At 41.1% G+C, this 17892-nt stretch overlaps 1 protein-coding gene across 2 annotated transcripts in view; it reads right to left on the reverse strand.

Moving 5' to 3' along the window:
- Window positions 1-16205, reverse strand: part of palld (palladin, cytoskeletal associated protein) — a 45827-nt gene extending 29622 nt beyond the window's left edge. For both annotated transcript variants that reach the window (XM_079475079.1, XM_079475078.1), the window contains exons 1-8: window positions 16140-16205; window positions 15313-15379; window positions 13971-14088; window positions 13747-13815; window positions 12560-12701; window positions 12431-12454; window positions 10950-11069; window positions 9476-9863 (exon numbers count right to left, since the gene is read on the reverse strand). In XM_079475079.1, coding sequence (XP_079331205.1) covers window positions 9476-9863; window positions 10950-11069; window positions 12431-12454; window positions 12560-12701; window positions 13747-13815; window positions 13971-14088; window positions 15313-15320 — 869 coding nt within the window. In that variant the 5' untranslated portion in view covers window positions 15321-15379; window positions 16140-16205. The remainder of the gene's footprint in view (window positions 1-9475; window positions 9864-10949; window positions 11070-12430; window positions 12455-12559; window positions 12702-13746; window positions 13816-13970; window positions 14089-15312; window positions 15380-16139) is intronic.
- Window positions 16206-17892: the final 1687 nt, after the last annotated feature.

Consider the following 17892-nt stretch of genomic DNA (forward strand, 5'->3'; position numbering starts at 1 on the left):
GCACGGAGATAGTGGGGTCCCCCACCGCTACTCTGCAGCCGGCCACACGTCCTCTGAGCCGGTCAAAGAGGAAGAGGCAGAGGAGAGTGGAACCATCCTGTCCTGCCCAGCAGCCGGTATTCAGCCCTGCCCAGGTGTCAAGTCCGGTGGTCCCGTCAAGTCCGGTGGTCCCGTCAAGTCCGGTGGTCCCGTCAAGTCCGGTGGTCCCGTCAAGTCCGGTGGTCCGTCCTGCACCCAGTCCTTCTCAGCCGGCGTCACAGCCGGTCCTCCAACCTACAACCCAGTCAGCCTTGCCCCAGCCGTTCCCTACTACGGCCGTCCTGTCATGCCCTACCCCTTCTAGTTCCTCCCACTCCGTGAAAGGTATCCCTACCATGCCCAGGCCTTCCTATCCCATCCCTCCGCCCAGCTCTAGGAAGCAGTGTCCTGTCCCTCCTAAGTCCCCACCCAGTTATGTTCCCAAGTTTTTCCCACCAATTCCGCCTCCCCCCTTCCCATTGATGTTTATTTTATTGTCCAACCCCAATCCCTTTCTAGTCATGTCAGCCCTGCCCCTAGTGTGTTCTGTTCTGTGTTTGTGGTGTCTGTCCTCCTGTCTGTCAGTCTTGTCATGTTTAGTGTGATCTTGAAGAACTCCTGGAGGAGTTCTTTAAGGCGGGCGCTCTGTCATGATCCTGCCTCTCCTTGTCTTGGTTTTCGAGTCTTGTGGCAGGATCATGTCAGTCCCATGTGTTTTGTGTGGAGAAAGAGCATTGTTTTGGTTTAAGAAGCCATGCTCTCTCTCCAGTGTCGCGTCCTTTAGTCCCGCCCCCTTGTTTCCCCGGTTAGCGGTCCATTAGTGTTAGTCTTGTCTCCAGCCCTGATCCATCCTTCCCTTAGTGTTTCAGTCCCCTCACCTGCCTCGTGCAATCCTCCTGTTAGCTTTCCCTTAGTGTTTCATCCTTGTCACCTGTGGCCACTCTCCCTGTGTCATCAGTCCTTGTTAGTGTTTTCCCTTTATTAAGCCCCAGTTTTCCCTCTGTCCCTTGTCGGTTCATTGTCATTTTGTCATTATCGTACCTCCTCACGTCACCTTGTTGGATTATTCCTGTCTATGGATTATCGTGTTTGTTCCTGTTCTAAGTTTGTGGATTTTGTTGATTTATTATTCAAAGGACTTTGTTTGTTTTGTTCCCCTTGTGGAAAGTTTTAGTTTACAGTTTTGTCTTGTTTTAGATCATGTTCTCCCCATCGAGGGTCTTTTGTTTAAATAAAGTTTTTGTTATTTAACTCTGCTGCCTGCGTTTGGGTTCTGTCCACATCCCGTGACACAATCTGTGTGTGATTGACACAGACATGATGAATCAGAGTGTAGAAGGGATTTCTTGCTCCTCGGGCCATGACCCAAGTCTCACCCCTGAGCTTGTGCTGCATTTACACAAAACGCTGGTCCTTTTGTCACAGGAAGTCTATTATTATTGTCTTACTGTCTGTCTCTGGTGTGGCTCCGACAGGATACAACACCTTTTGCTTCCTGGCAGAACATATATAGTGTACAAATATATGACCCATCAAATCACCACTGTACTAACACACCACTGAACATTCACAACAGCATTGCTAATCGAGAAAACTGTTAAAATAATCAGGTTAAACAAAATCTCAAGAGATACATAGCCAAAAGAAAATGTAAGTTAATATTGTTGAAATGAATGACTGTTTTCAAATTCGTAGCAAATTTTCGTAGCAAAAACCTTTTTGCTAACACTTTACAATCAAAATAAAGCTAATTAAATGAGTTAAAATGAATTAGCAATGGACAATATAGACCACTTCAAATAGTGTAAACAATGCTGGTTCAACACTGGTCCAGAAGAACTTCTTATTTACATTTTTTAGCAGTCCACAAACGTTTGAACAACATACCAACAGAACATTTATAACCAAATTAAAATGTTAAATGAATACATTTGAGATTTAAGATTTAAAAATCAAATTTATAAAAATGAAACCGAAAGTGCCTCTGGAGCAGTGTTTACATCTTGCAAAGTACTCTATAGTTTTTCAGCATGTATTTGTCACGGGGTGTGGACAGAACCCAAACGCAGGCAGCAGAGTTAAATAACAAAAACTTTATTTAAACAAAAGACCCTCGATGGGGAGAACATGATCTAAAACAAGACAAAAATGTAAACTAAAACTTTCCACAAGGGGAACAAAACAAACAAAGTCCTTTGAATAATAAAGCAACAAAATCCACAAACTTAGAACAGGCACAAACACGATAATCCATAGACAGGAATAATCCAACAAGGTGACGTGAGGAGGTACGATAATGACAAAATGACAATGAACCGACAAGGGACAGAGGGAAAACTGGGGCTTGATAAAGGGAAAACACTAACAAGGACTGATGACACAGGGAGAGTGGCCACAGGTGACAAGGATGAAACACTAAGGGAAAGCTAACAGGAGGATTGCACGAGGCAGGTGAGGGGACTGAAACACTAAGGGAAGGATGGATCAGGGCTGGAGACAAGACTAACACTAATGGACCGCTAACCGGGGAAACAAGGGGGCGGGACTAAAGGACGAGACACTGGAGAGAGAGCATGGCTTCTTAAACCAAAACAATGCTCTTTCTCCACACAAAACACATGGGACTGACATGATCCTGCCACAAGACTCGAAAACCACGACAAGGAGAGGCAGGATCATGACAGAGCGCCCGCCTTAAAGAACTCCTCCAGGAGTTCTTCAAGATCACCCTAAACATGACAAGACTGACAGACAGGAGGACAGACACCACAAACACAGAACAGAACACACTAGGGGCAGGGCTGACATGACTAGAAAGGGATTGGGGTTGGACAATAAAATAAATATCAATGGGAAGGGGGGAGGCGGAATTGGTGGGAAAAACTTGGGAACATAACTGGGTGGGGACTTAGGAGGGACAGGACCCTGCTTCCTAGAGCTGGGCGGAGGGGTGGGGTAGGAAGGTCTGGGCATGGAAGGGATACCTCTCTTGGAGTGGGAGGAACTAGAAGGGGTAGGGCATGACAGGACGGCCGTAGTTGGGAACGGCTGGGGCAAGGCTGACTGGGTTGTAGGCTGGAGGGCCGGCTGAGACGGACTGGGTGCAGGAAGGACCACCGGACTGGACGGGACCACCGGACTGGACGGGACCACCGGACTGGACGGGACCACCGGACTGGACGGGACCACCGGACTTGACGGGACCACCGGACTGGACGGGACCACCGGACTGGACGGGACCACCGGACTTGACGGGACCACCGGACTGGACGCCTGGGCAGGGCTGGATACCGGCTGCTGGGCTGGAGAGGATGGTGCCACTCTCCTCTGCCTCTTCCTCTTTGAACGGCTCACAGGACGTGTGGCCGGCTGCAAAGTAGCGGTGGGGGACCCCACTATCTCTGTGCTGGATGAGTCGGACGGGGAGTCCCACGACTCCCGCCGTCCACGCCTACCACGGAGGCTAGCTGGTGGTGGAGCAGAGTGTGTGGTGACGCCCAAAACCCCAATCCTCAGGGAACGACTCTCTGGGATCGAAGGCAGGAGAGAGCGTGCAGCCGAGGGGCAGCTGGAGGCAAGACTGCTGACCAGTTGCTGAAAGGACCCCCGGATCAGCCTCTCCCGTTCCTCCAACGGTGGAGGCTTAACGAGGCCCGCCAGGAAGTAGGCATTCATGAGAGTCTCTAGCAGAAAACCCCGTCTTGCCACAGACGCTTGAGCATACTCACTAAGGGATCTATCTCCCTGAGCCTGGAAAGGACCATCGCCCCGCTGAATTAAGTCAGCAGTCGACTGCCACCAATGCTGGTGGTCCTGGCTGGCAGAGGACTGCTCACGGTCCCTGGCTGCCTGCTGGGTTCTCTGTGGTCGGTTCATTCTGTCACGGGGTGTGGACAGAACCCAAACGCAGGCAGCAGAGTTAAATAACAAAAACTTTATTTAAACAAAAGACCCTCGATGGGGAGAACATGATCTAAAACAAGACAAAAATGTAAACTAAAACTTTCCACAAGGGGAACAAAACAAACAAAGTCCTTTGAATAATAAAGCAACAAAATCCACAAACTTAGAACAGGCACAAACACGATAATCCATAGACAGGAATAATCCAACAAGGTGACGTGAGGAGGTACGATAATGACAAAATGACAATGAACCGACAAGGGACAGAGGGAAAACTGGGGCTTGATAAAGGGAAAACACTAACAAGGACTGATGACACAGGGAGAGTGGCCACAGGTGACAAGGATGAAACACTAAGGGAAAGCTAACAGGAGGATTGCACGAGGCAGGTGAGGGGACTGAAACACTAAGGGAAGGATGGATCAGGGCTGGAGACAAGACTAACACTAATGGACCGCTAACCGGGGAAACAAGGGGGCGGGACTAAAGGACGAGACACTGGAGAGAGAGCATGGCTTCTTAAACCAAAACAATGCTCTTTCTCCACACAAAACACATGGGACTGACATGATCCTGCCACAAGACTCGAAAACCACGACAAGGAGAGGCAGGATCATGACAGTATTACTTCTTGTTAATGTGAATACATTTATTCATGTTAGTTCACAATGCATCAACTAATGTTAACAGGTACAACGTTTGATTTAAAAAAATCATTAGTAAATGCTGAAATTAACATAAACTAAAATGAATAAATGCTGTAAAAGTATTAGTTTTTTAGCTAATGCATTAACCAAAGTTTTAGTAACTGTCATGTAAATTTTAGGGTGAGATAACACATATCAAAAGACAAGAAAACTCCATTAGATCATTCATCAACCTGTACTTTACAAACTGATATCAGAAACTACCTGTTGTATTTGATCCATCGTACACAAACACAAACAGATACATACAGACAGCATATAGACCCTACAGCACAATGTAGAGAGTCTTCTGACTCTTTACAAGCTCCGGGTGTTATCATTCCAGTGTGGCATGGACTTTACACACTGTGAAGCATGTTCCCGTAAAACCCCTGTGATTTCAGCCCACCAAGGTCATAAATCAAAGGTCCACAAGCAACGTCCGTCTTCCTACACAGATGCTTGTAGCTCCTCAATATAATACCTCAGCAGTGATTCAGTTGTTCAGATAAATGTCTCAAATGTATGTCATGATTGACCCCCATTAATACACTTAATTCCTATATGCCACGGTGGCCTCCTAACTTCTCCAGTTCCACAAAGCCTTTCCTTTGGGTCCACTTCAGGCATACATCCACCAAACTCCATGTTCTTTCACACCTTCCTCTTTTCGCCTCTTTATCTCTCTTTCCCTTCCTGTGCTGAAGGACATTGGGCCCCGTCTATCTCACATGGGCCCTCCTGCTGTCACCAGAGTCTGCCAAAACACACTGCACAGTTTCCTGCATGCTGTGTTTGACCGCAGATTGTAGCGTCACAGACCAGGAGAAGCAACGAAAGATCAAGTGTGAAGAGATCTGAATGTTAATCAAACTGCACAGCACAAAGGTGTTGAAGGTTGATGGATGCTAACTCAACGCCTTCTCTTAAACAAGCACACACCAACAGAAAGCAAACCACTCACACTTAAATGTCTTCAAATGTAATGTAGTTATATTTAATGACTTAAATGTATTCGGATGGGACTTGTTTTCCCAGAGTAGATCGGGTAAATTGTGAATTTATTCTGGTCCAAATCGAAAACGTCTGTGTTTTCCTCACACAACCTTGGAAACGAATTACCTGCTGTTTTTCGGCTAACTGAGGTCCTCTGAGAATCTAAATCTATACACAAAGCAAAGCCTGATTGGTGTATATTATTTCTCTGCAATGCTTCTAATTTATTTTGACCTTAAAAGCGCAACTAAAGTTAAATGTCTCATTGTGGTTCCAGGTGCACATTTGTAATTGGGTTTTGATCTTTTTGCCAACATTCTGAGTAAAATAACAATAAGTATTGCTGTCCCATCCCAAGTTAAATGTACATCATGTTATATTTTTTTATAATGTCATTATAATATTGTTATAATGTTAAGCATTTCAATGGGTTTTGTGATGCTTGTATCCACAGCACATGACCTTCACAACAGCCACTTTTACCTTCTCTAGGCTGTCAAATCTAAATATACTGAATACTGAATACAGAAATCATAATATCATCCAAATCAGGAAATACCAGTCAACAACTGTTTAAGGAATTCATAAGTTTCCATTATTTACTCACCCTTATGTCATTCCAAACCTGTATGACATTGTTTCTTCTGCAGAACAGAAAAGACAATATTTTGAAGAATGTCGGTAACCAATCAACATTGGCCCACATTGACATCCATTGTATTGCAGTGGCGCACAAAAACATTTCTCAAATATTTTCTGTTGTGTACCACAAATGAAGGTCATGTACAGGTTTTAAATGACTATAAATCAGAAATAATCAAAAATAATGTCAAATTGTATTTTAGGGTGAACTATCCCTTTACTTAGTAAAACACAAACATAATAATAAAGCACAATTCAGATTGCTTTACGTTTGTGTTTTCATCAAATAAAAGTTGAAAGTAAACTAGATTTATGAAGAAGAAACGCAAACCAAATGAATTTGCAAGCAAACAAACACAAACGCTTCGGAACAAAGCTCAATTACTATATAGCAAACAGACCAGCTCTTAATATGATGTGCATTATATCAAAGCAAGGCGTTTGAGTCTGCAAATGTCATGAGACCCCCCTTTTTCTTGTTTACCCACACAACATGACCGGAGCTAAAAACTCATACTTTCCACTCGTCGAAATTCAGCAAACAACTTAATCACAGCCATAATTGATAAATCACTGTAGCACTAAAATAAAGCTGAACAAAAAGAGAACTCGCCTCACAAGGGACATGTAAAAAATAAATGTCAACAGTTCCAACATGCCTTCTGCTAGCCACACCATCGTTCTGCTGAAAGTACTGATGTGAACAGCAAGTTATGGGAATATCCAGGGGAAATCAGCTGGAATCTGTAAACCGGAATTGTGGGGTCAGAAGGCAAAGTTCAGGTCTGGTTGTACCTGGGGGCTTAACAGCCATGAAATCAGGCCGGTAACAGAAGGATGCGGAGAGCTGATAACCCACCACCCGTCGTGCAGTGCTGACCTCTGGGTGATTCCACAATTATAAGAATCCTGTTTTTACAACCAAATTACAAGGTAAAGTGAGCTGCGTTGAGAGCAATGGGGTGATGTTTGTGTGTGTGGTTTTTGAAGGGGGAGAAGCTACCTGCACCCCACCGTTCTTGGCAGTCCATTTGTGACGTCATGCTGGAAAAACTCTTGGGGCTTTTTATGGCAATGCTGCGATTTGCAGAAGCTCAAGCAAAGACGGGGTTTTGCCAAACAGCATGCCATTTAAAACCCAGCCTGGACCCGGTCCAGCAAGAGAGACAATTTCCCTTTCATTGCTAACACATGCCCGCCAAACCCACGCGCATACACTCCAGTCACGCGCATACACTCCAGTCACTCTCAGGCTTCATCAACCTATTCTTTGTTTTACCTTTCATTTGCAAAGTCGTCTGCTTGCTCATTTGATCTGGAATCACAGAACGGATGGGGTGATGGGTGGAGGAAGATTGAAGATCACAGAACAAACATGCAGGGGGACTGAACATTGCAATGTAAACTATTTGTAGAGCCATCCCTTGTTCTCTCAGTAAAGCGTGTTTCCCATTGTGAATACACTCACGATTGATTCACTTTCTTCCAGAAAAACACCAATTACATACACATACTGCTTTTCCAGGGCACCTGAGCATAACTTGAAAGACAAAAAGACTGAACAAACCGTTAACATAATTTAAGCTTATAAACTGTGAAAGGAAACCCCCATATTCCAAGGCCATAAACATATAGTTCACCTAAAAAAGAAAATTCTGTCATAATTTACTCATCCTCTTGTTATTTCAAACCTGTACGACTTTCTTTCTGCTGGAAAACACAAAAGAAGATATTTTGAAGAATGTTGGTAACCGAACAATTTGACTTTGATGTATGGCCACAAAAACAATGCAAGTCAGTAGGTACCGCCGATGTTGGGCTTACCAACATTCTTCAAAATATCTTCTTTTGTGCTCTCCAGAAGAAAGCAAGTCATACTGGTTTGAAATGACGACTTTTGGGTGAACTATCCCTTTAATGCCACATGCATATACAGTAACTAAACAACATAAACATACAGTTTACTTTCATGTGACATATATTCCAGATATGATACTTCTGTAGGCCTATAATATAAAACACTAAAATCAACATCCACTTTGACCTGTTCATTAGCTCATCCCTCCCTTTGTACTTACATGCCTTAGCATTTACTAGCCAAGTTATTGATAGATCGCTGTTCCGTCATTCTTAGATCTAAGCCAGAATACAAACTCATCTAACAATGCTGATTTACTTTGGTGTGAACGCGAACTCTATTGATTTATATGTAGTGAATGAGTTACACAAGACTAAACCTTAAAACCAGAGGGTTATTAGGTTTAATCCCAGGTATGAATTGGCCCGCATGCTCTGGCACGGCCTGCATGTGACGGCAGTGTGCTTAACCTTTAATCGACCCTAAATGTAAGTAGGCTATCAACAAAAAAAAATTGTAGGAGTCAAATTGCACCTCTATTGAGTAATGTAAAGCCAACAACCTTGAGGCAGCACACCTAAATCGACTTCAAAAAAAGTGCTGACAGAAAACATCTCTTTATATCCGATGACTCAATAATAGTATAATATGATATACGTCCGATATGCCGGCCAACCTTCCGTCTATGCAAACACAGACCGCACACATGTCCCACAGATTTATGGTAGGCAGCAATGACCTGCAACTCACATGGTGATAAAGGCATGGAATGCATTTTTTTTTTTAAGTGGGGCTTTTCCATTAACCCACCTACAGACATACACAAACAGCTGGGAACAGCACATCAATGAGAAACACTGATAAAAGGTACCATTCTCATTGTTGATGGCCATTAGCAGTAAAAAACAACAGTGGAGAAATGTTTAGGACGAAAATGTCAGTCAAACTCTTTGTGTAGATGCGTATAGTTGTTTTCATGCATTTTTAGACATCATCTGATTGCTTCAAATACAAATTTAAAGGGATATTAAAGGGATAGTTCGCCCATTTCTGTCATTATTAATTATGTTAATTTTTAATAATTAAATATATCCTTCAAAACCAATATATGACTCTTTCTTTTGTGAAGCACAAAAGAAGATATTTTGAGAATTGTCTTTGTGGTTTTTCGTCTATGCAATGAAGGTCAATGTAGCCTTTTTGTTTAGTTACCAACATTCCTCTAAATAGTCGGTCATATAGTCATATGGGTGAACTACCCCTTTCTTGCAGCAGTTAAATTATATAGATGGCTTCACAATTTGTATTGCATGGGTTTTTAATATGATGTTGCGATGATGATGGTGGAACAAAACTTTGCTGCAGTACTCACAGTTTAGGTTTGGGTTTGGTTGGGAGAGGAGGACCCTTAACTAGTGAAGGTGATGGTGGTGGAGGAGCTGTTTTATTCACACTTGGAGGTGATGGTGGACCGTCTTCTGATGTCTTGTTTGAAGCCTGACCATTTTGTAAAGGTTGGGTGGTTTGGCTTTCGTGTTGGCCTTTATCAGCGGAGACCTGAACGGGTAACGCCATGACACTGGGCCAGATGTCCAGTTCGTTGATCTGGAAGGCCTCGGCACTGGGCGGAGTTTTGGGTGGGACTACCAACAAACTGATCTCAGTTGGTGGAGGAGAAGGAGGTGGTGGTGGGAATGGCTGGCTGTCTTCAAACACACTATCGTCCCTTGAAACGCCATTGCTGGGCATCTCTTCACCAACTAGACAACAAAGATTATAGTAGATTTCAGTTCTGCTTCAAGCCGTTTTTTTTTCCAAATCAGTTCCTGGGTTCATTATAAAACTGTAATCCTTCAGCCAATCAGAATACATTGAGTCATTGTAAAAACTGAATTACCCAAAGGCTTGGTAAAATGGAATGAAAAAAGTATCCGATTATAGTTTTTTTACTTATTGTACTGTATACACTATAATCAGGGCAACCTTTTTACAATGTTTTAGAATTTCAAGCATTTATATATGTTAGTTCTCAGGATATTTGTTTAAACATAAATTTTACTGCATAGTAAGAATGCCCATACAGCCTTAACGTTTCCAGAAGGAAGGGAATTGTGGGATTTATTTAAGGACAAATCTGACTAAGATTCTCTAAGATTCATTGAAATGGATTCTTTGAATCTTATATTTTGTTCAACGGATGCTCCCGGCCTTCTGGACTGTGTCTAAACCAGAGTGTATGCAATTCTTGTTTGTTTGGGTTTGTACTCTGCATTAATGGCCCTATAAGTACACATACTATCACATGGTCTAAACATTCATTCCTCTCTTGTCTTTGCCATGTGACACAGACGCAGCTATCAATACATACTGCATCCTCTCTGCTCACGTCATACTAACAGACTGAAGTGATAAGGACCGAATGTGGCTGGTCTCCTCCAACTGTCATGTTTTCAAGAAGAGCTTTATAAAATATGATCCCGGAGAGGAGTTTTTATTTCGATTTTATATACATGTGAAGTCATTAGTTTAAGTCTTACATCACTTATATTTATGGATGCTCTTATGATGAAACCGTTAAGTGGTCGCTTGACTGTTTACATCATTTCATTTTGTTGTACGTTGTTTATCCCTTAGCTTTCTTTCATCCAACGTAGATGCGCAAACAAAGGAGAACTTGTTTCTGATCACAGACAGAACACATTCGTGTCTGAAACACTTGGAATAATATACAGTATATGATAATCTGTTTGATTGCTGATTAACTTGTTCCTTTACACCAACGTATTTAAATATTGATATGATTGTTGACGTAGCATACAGTTATTGTAAATGTAGTGTAAACACACCTGGAGGGACAGTCAGTTGCGCGGTGCTTTTAACTGAACCGTACTGGTTAGTTGCAGTGCAGCAGAACAGTCCTCCGTCTTCAGGGAAGGCTTCCGCAATCACCAAAGTGCAGATTTCCTCTGCAGGATAAGTCACATATTGAGTCATGAATTTCACAGGCAATACAAGACAAGTATGAAATGCATTGTGAAAAGAGTCAATGTAAAAATGCATCAACAGTCTATTTGATAAAATATAACATCCTGCATCCACAGGTGATACAAATAAAAGTGAATTACTGAAAATTGTTTTTTAGGAGGAAATCTGTTATTTAAATTTCAGTTTCTTTTTTCTTTTGTCCAGTCCAGCTGTCACTTTATTAGATTTTTGCCGCATGATTATTGTAGTCCAAACACATTCATGATAACGAATATTCATGATATTACTGTGATATTTATCGAAAAAAAGGGTATCGGTAAAATGTATCTCTCATTTTGTTATATTGTGTTTTTCTCATTTGGCCCATAAATCTCAGATAGAGGGAGTTTCAACCAATGGCTCAACATTCTAAATGGATGCAATACCATTACCGTGTTTTTTAACTATTATTCAGGTGTAGATTTTCTTTATCATATATTATCATATTGCCACTGTCCTTCGAAAACCTTGGATGTCTAAATCCGGAAATGGTAGATACACTGTACTTTTCAAATAACTAAATAATGTGTTGTCAAAGTTGACAAGCACTTTTTAAAACTTTTTATTGGTTTTATATTTGCAAGAAACACAGAGACAAACATTTAGGGTGACAAATAATAAATCACAAAACATGGAGATTTCAGAAAGACAGCAACGACTTGCAATACTAACAAATACTAACAATCACGGTTTACGTCAGTCCTAGAACATTGTGACATCCTGAATATTGTGATATTAGTATCATGGATTGTATGAGATCATGAGCCAAGTCTATCGGTACACCCCTAGACCAAAGCCATTGCCATAGTAGACGTTAAATGTTAGATATTGACTGCATAGACAGATGAAAGACACTTAGACAGACAGGTGTGGTGAATCCAGACAGGTAAGTGAAGGTTACAGAGGTGATTCAGTACTTGAGAGACGGCTGCTGTCAGAGACTCAGATACAGTTTACAGTCACTTTCCTAAAAGAGAGCAGGTGAGCCACACTCATATACAGATGTATGAAAGTGTGTGACTCAACGGATGTCTCAGCTCAAGTGCTGACAAGTATGTCACCTTCACAATGCATGCGTACTGTGCTGAGATTGTACATTTTCATTGCCTTTGGCTCTTGGAGTCACAACTGGGCCAAACTGCACACTAATGATGTCACAGCCAATTACATCATACACAAAAACTATTGCCACAACAAGAGTGTTGGCAGTATTATCTTGAAATCCCTATGAGGAATGTGTTTTTATGAAAACGAGGAGTGGTGAGAGAAAGTTGGGAGCGGGAATACATGGAAAAATACTCACCGGGTTCAGCCATGGATCTTGGCTCTGAAAAAGAAGGATATGGGAATTCGGAGTGAAAGGAATGAATCGATCGGTGTGCTAATAAACCTAACATTTAGTTTCACAATCAGTTTAAATAGTTCCTCTTACTCTTCTGCAGAATGCGGAAATCGGGGGAGTCCTGGATCTCCAGGCCCTCCCGAAACCACTGGACCAGCAAAGGAAGACTTCCTCTAACCCGGCACTCCAAAACCACCACCTGACCTTCAGATGCTTGTGCGTCCTGCAACGTCTACATAGAACATTGAAGGGTAGTAAAAAATCAATGAGAAAACAAATTAAACCAATCTAAACGGGATGTCTGGTCTTATATGGTTTCAGATGGTCTAGTTAGTCTTCCTGGCTGACCAAGTGGATTTGAAAGCGTAGATGGTCTTCCAGCTTCGCCAAATTTTAGCTGGTAAGATGGATTGTTAACAAACTAGTACCTACAAACAAGACCATCTTGATCAGCTTGGAAGACCAGGTTTAGCACAGAGAAGAAAAAAGTTTTGCGCATTATTTAAAACAAGAGCAGATGGAAATGCAAGCACAAAAATAAAATGGTTAACAGAGGAAAAGTCATATGGTATACAGGTGAATGAAAAAAAAAGAAATAGTCTACGATGAAAGATGACACAGTCTAATTCCGCTTTCTTTCAACACCTTTTTAAGCACATATTCTGTCAGACTGAAGACAAAAAAACTAAAAAGCTGTCAGCGTTTGATTAAAAGAAACAAAGCCTTCAATTTGTTTACATGTGTGCGTGTGAGATGTTGAAACTATGTCAAGTATTCTGTGAAGTGCGCTCAATGTGCTCTCGTATGTTTTACTATACATGTGATGTTGCAGATTTATTTAAAATTCAAGCCAAGTGGTATGGCTTCATCCGCTCCATCTAAATCCTTTTTGTGCCTGTGCCTTCATGTATATGTTTTCTTTGGCGTCCGAAGACATAAAACCACGTATGAGGAAAAAGGTACATCCTCTTATTTTCAAGATTAAAGTCTTTTAGAAGAAAGATATCGTGGGATGATGGGAGGGAAAATAGGGGTTTAGAAAAACAAAGCTTATTTCTATTTAAGGAGGTGGAAAATGATTTAGTGTAGCGAGCAAACACAGAATTTGGCATTGGAGTTTGAAGCTCTGTCTTGACCTGCTTAGAGATCTGAGTCACAGGACTTATCACACATGACACACACAGAGATGAAGGTTTGAATCATTTCAGCAGAACTGAAGAGTTCACAGCCTGATTCATATAGTCGTTTTGAAAGCTTGTGTATGCCTTTGTTATTACTTTAGTGAAGGTAGGGGGCGCTTTGAGTAGAGCATCACCAGCATAGATAGAGGAAACAGGACTCTGAACCTGTGAGAGAGACAGAGAGTTTATGTATTACTGTGTGTTTTTGTATTAATATGAATGTTTTTCTTAAGAGAAACAGTACACAGATTGACAGTAAAAAAACAAGTGTGTGTGTATGTGTGTGTGTGTGTGTGTGTGTGTGTATGTGTGTTTCTTACTCTCTGTGGTGTAATAGAAAGAGGCTGGACCAGCGTGGAGCGATGAGCCTGGATCTCAGGGCTCTTTGGTGATGCTGTGTGTATCGTCAAGGAAACTGAGGTGGTCTTCTTCTGAGCCCTGAATAAACATACAGTATCACCATAACTAAAACAAACCCCACGCAGAGCTACAAAAACACATCATCAGCAGGCTTTCAGGAAACATTTCAACCGAATGATGTAGAATAAACATAGAACATGTTGTACACCTCCCACATCTTACAAGCTCCGTGTGCATTAAACAAAAAAAGAGATGGGTATTGTGAGTCATCACGGTCAAAAGTTAAAGAATTGCTCTAGAGTGGTGACAGCTGAATTAATCTGTTGGTCGATCACAGTCCACTAAAATTTCATCTTTAGAACAACCAAATGAATGCGTTCATTATGTGCGACCTAGCTGAGGAGACATTAGCCACAGAGACCCAATTTGGCCTTTTTAATCCTCCAGCTGGATTCTATTTTGCTCTAGAATTGGTTGGTGGTCAGAATTGGTCTCCGTCCTGGTAAAACACATGTCTATTCGTTATTCTCATCTTCGCTTTCATCCAAAGCACTGTAAGTCGCTTTGTATAAAAGTGTCTGCCAAATGCATTTATGCAATTTCCACTTCTAATGCGGCATTAAAGGTTTATTTAAATAAATCTTACAGACTTTTTAAACATAAATGTCATTCATTAATGTAGCGTGTCCAACAGCAAACATATACCTGTAGAAACGTAACTTAAGTAAATGATTTCATGTAGTAAATTGTTTACATGCACGCTGTGAGGGGTAATTACTTTCTAACACGCATTAATACACACACAAATACACACTCAGAGAAGAAATTTGCGTTCCACACTGTCTGAATTTTCACTATGCAGTTTGCACCTTATAAATGACTTTGGAGCCAATTGGAGTTCAATCTTTAATGGGTGCGATGATGTCACTAGTAACCAAAGCCAAGCACTTAATACGTTGACTAAACAGATGGGAACAAATTATACGCCAGTGGACGAGAGGAGAAGAAGAGAAGTGGAAGGATGAGTTCAGAGGTGAGGAAAGAGTTCAGGCGAAAGAAGGTCAAACGCAGCAAGATAAAAACACAATGGCACAAAGTTTGTCATGTGCAATTGGTTTAAACTCTATTTACCTCAAGGACTTGTTGCTATGTTAGGTCAGTTTATTCGTAAACAACCTTAAAAGGAGTATTTGGAACTTTTATGACACTTGGTGAATTGGGGGCTATTAAGTAATACATGGATGGGGCCTGTCAGCGGGTCAAAGGTCATATTAGGAAGAACATGCTGAAACACACACATACTGTGGCATGACTCCAGACCTAGACTTCAACACGGATCCTTCACCTTCTGAATCTGAGGAGGAAGCACCTTTAACAGAACAAAACAGAATAAGAAAGCAAGAAAGTATTGAACTTTTGTTTGAGAGGTTACTGTGTCACATGTTATAATTGTACTTTCTTTCACAGTTTAACCGGGTTTATAATTACTGAAGTCACATTGTGGAAAAACAAACACTTACTGTATAATGTCATTTGTATAATAACTTGTTTGTTTTTCTTTGTTTATTGTACTGGTTGTTCTCAACCTTAATTACTTCATTTGTCAGTTCAATTTGTTATTTTCTATATTCTATTCTCCACATTTTAATAAATGTCCAAACGTCCTTAAAGTAATAGTTCACCCAAAAACATAAATAAGGGTTTCATTTATTCACCCACATGTTGTTCAAACCTGTATATGACTGTTTCTTCTGTGGAATTCAAAAGATGATATTTTGAGAAATTTCTTATGGAAGTCAATGTGGTCCAATGTTACCAGAATATCTTCTAAATTATTTTTCTGTGTTCTACAGAAGAAAGATACACTGGTTTGAAATGACATGACGATGAGTATATTTTTTTATTCCTTTAAAACAAGATGTTGTAAGATTTACTCATAAAGATATGTTTCTTGCTGTAAACATGAGCACCTCGCTAATGCTTTTTCATATTTATTTACAAAGAGAAATCGCTAAAGATCATATTTTGTAAAGGTGCGAAATAAAAAGTGTTTTATTAAGGTTCACTGGTAACCAAATCCACAATATTGAATAAGAGTGTGATTTGTTTGGACTGTAGCTGTACCTCACCTTCAATATAAACCTCTGCAGATGTGTTGTCTGCTCCCAGTGCGTTGGAGGCTACGCAGGTGTACCTGCCAGTGTCGTCCTCAAACGCTTCAGTGATCACAAGAGTGTGCAGGTCACCATCACGACAGATCTGAATGTCAGGACAATGATGCAGCTCCCGCCCCTCACAAAACCACCTGTCCAATGGAACAGAGAGGATGACATGTCAATCAGTGGAACAGCAAATTATTTGTGATCAACTTTTTCTTTTCAGCATTTTTGTTTTGTTTTATTTGAATACCAGATCAAATGCTCTGATTTTGCCATGAAATAAAATGAGATTAAATCAATAAAGTGAGATTGAGCGCAGGTCAAAAGTAACAAACAAATGTTGATGCAAGTTTCGGCAAATAATACATTTGAAACAAATGAATTATAGCTGTGGTGACTGAAGCTCTCAAGCTGGAGATCATTTTAAAGTAAAGTGTGAGAGAAAGAAAGTGAATATAAAACACTGAGGTCATGTTTACAGTCAAATTTCCTCAGTTTACAGCAATTATTTGATTTTACAGCCTCTGTTTGTGTGTATCAGTGTGGTATCACTAATCCCAGCCAAATCTCTCATACGCGAGTGAGTCAACAGAGCGCCTGAGAGAGGATTTCCCTCATTTCAGCAATATTTCCCAATTTATCAACACTGTACTCAAACCATACCAGTGCTCTTCAGACCAGATTATACACTCTTGTGTCTGTATTCACCCCATGTTATTTCTTAAACATAACTATTTTCTTTTAGGATGTACAATTTTGTGTATGTTTTAAATGGAAAATAATATTTTAATAATTAAAATTTTATTTATTGCAGTGCAGGGTTTTGTGGATCAGTCATGAGATCGTCAGACAAAGAGGAATGCTTAGATTCATGTGTGTGTGTGTGAGAGCAGCTGGTAGAACATGACGCATCAAACACGGCTACAATAGGGACACACACAGTGTGACACATAGGTCTGGGAATCACAGCGTCTACAGGGAAACCACTCATTCCACACACACACAAAATACAATTTCAATGCTATTAATCAGTTACGTGAGATGCTGTCAGCAATATGGGTGCTCTCATCCCTTGAGGCATAAAATATGAAAGTGAGATAGTATACCTGTTTCAGACAGCCATGAGTGTATTCCGAGAAGCACAACTCATATCTGCGCACACACACAGACACTTTTTTTTCATACAGTAAAAACTTAACCAGACCTCCCTAATATACGTATCATACTGTGAGGTTACTTCAAACTTTCTTTGTAGTTTAAGTGTACTTCGCCACTGTTATCCATTCATCTACCCTCACACACATACACCCACAGTTTAAAATGTGTTTCCTAAAGACGTCTGGACCGAGTCCTGCTTTAAGCCCACAGCTGTTCCTTCTGCTCATCTCCGGATCTTAAAATACTCCCGGACATCATTAAGACTTCTATAAAGAATCCCCAAATTCCGGGTCCCGCTGAGTCTATTTCATTCCATCCTGGCACTTGGACGCTTTATCCACTCTCTGCTTTATACTTAATGCCCTATTAAGTTCCTTTTCACGTTTGGTTTCCATTCTGTTCAGATGTGAGAAACTGCGACATCTTTCTTTGTTCATTCTCATGTTGATAAGAAGCTGTATGACCTTCTTTCTTCTGCAGAAAACCAAAGCAGATATTTTGAATAACGCTGGCCACCCAACAACTCTGGCCCCAATTGACTTTGATTGTATAGACACAAAACAAC

This window comes from Barbatula barbatula (assembly GCF_947034865.1).
Source record: "Barbatula barbatula genome assembly, chromosome: 15".
Taxonomy (NCBI): Eukaryota; Metazoa; Chordata; class Actinopteri; order Cypriniformes; family Nemacheilidae; genus Barbatula; species Barbatula barbatula.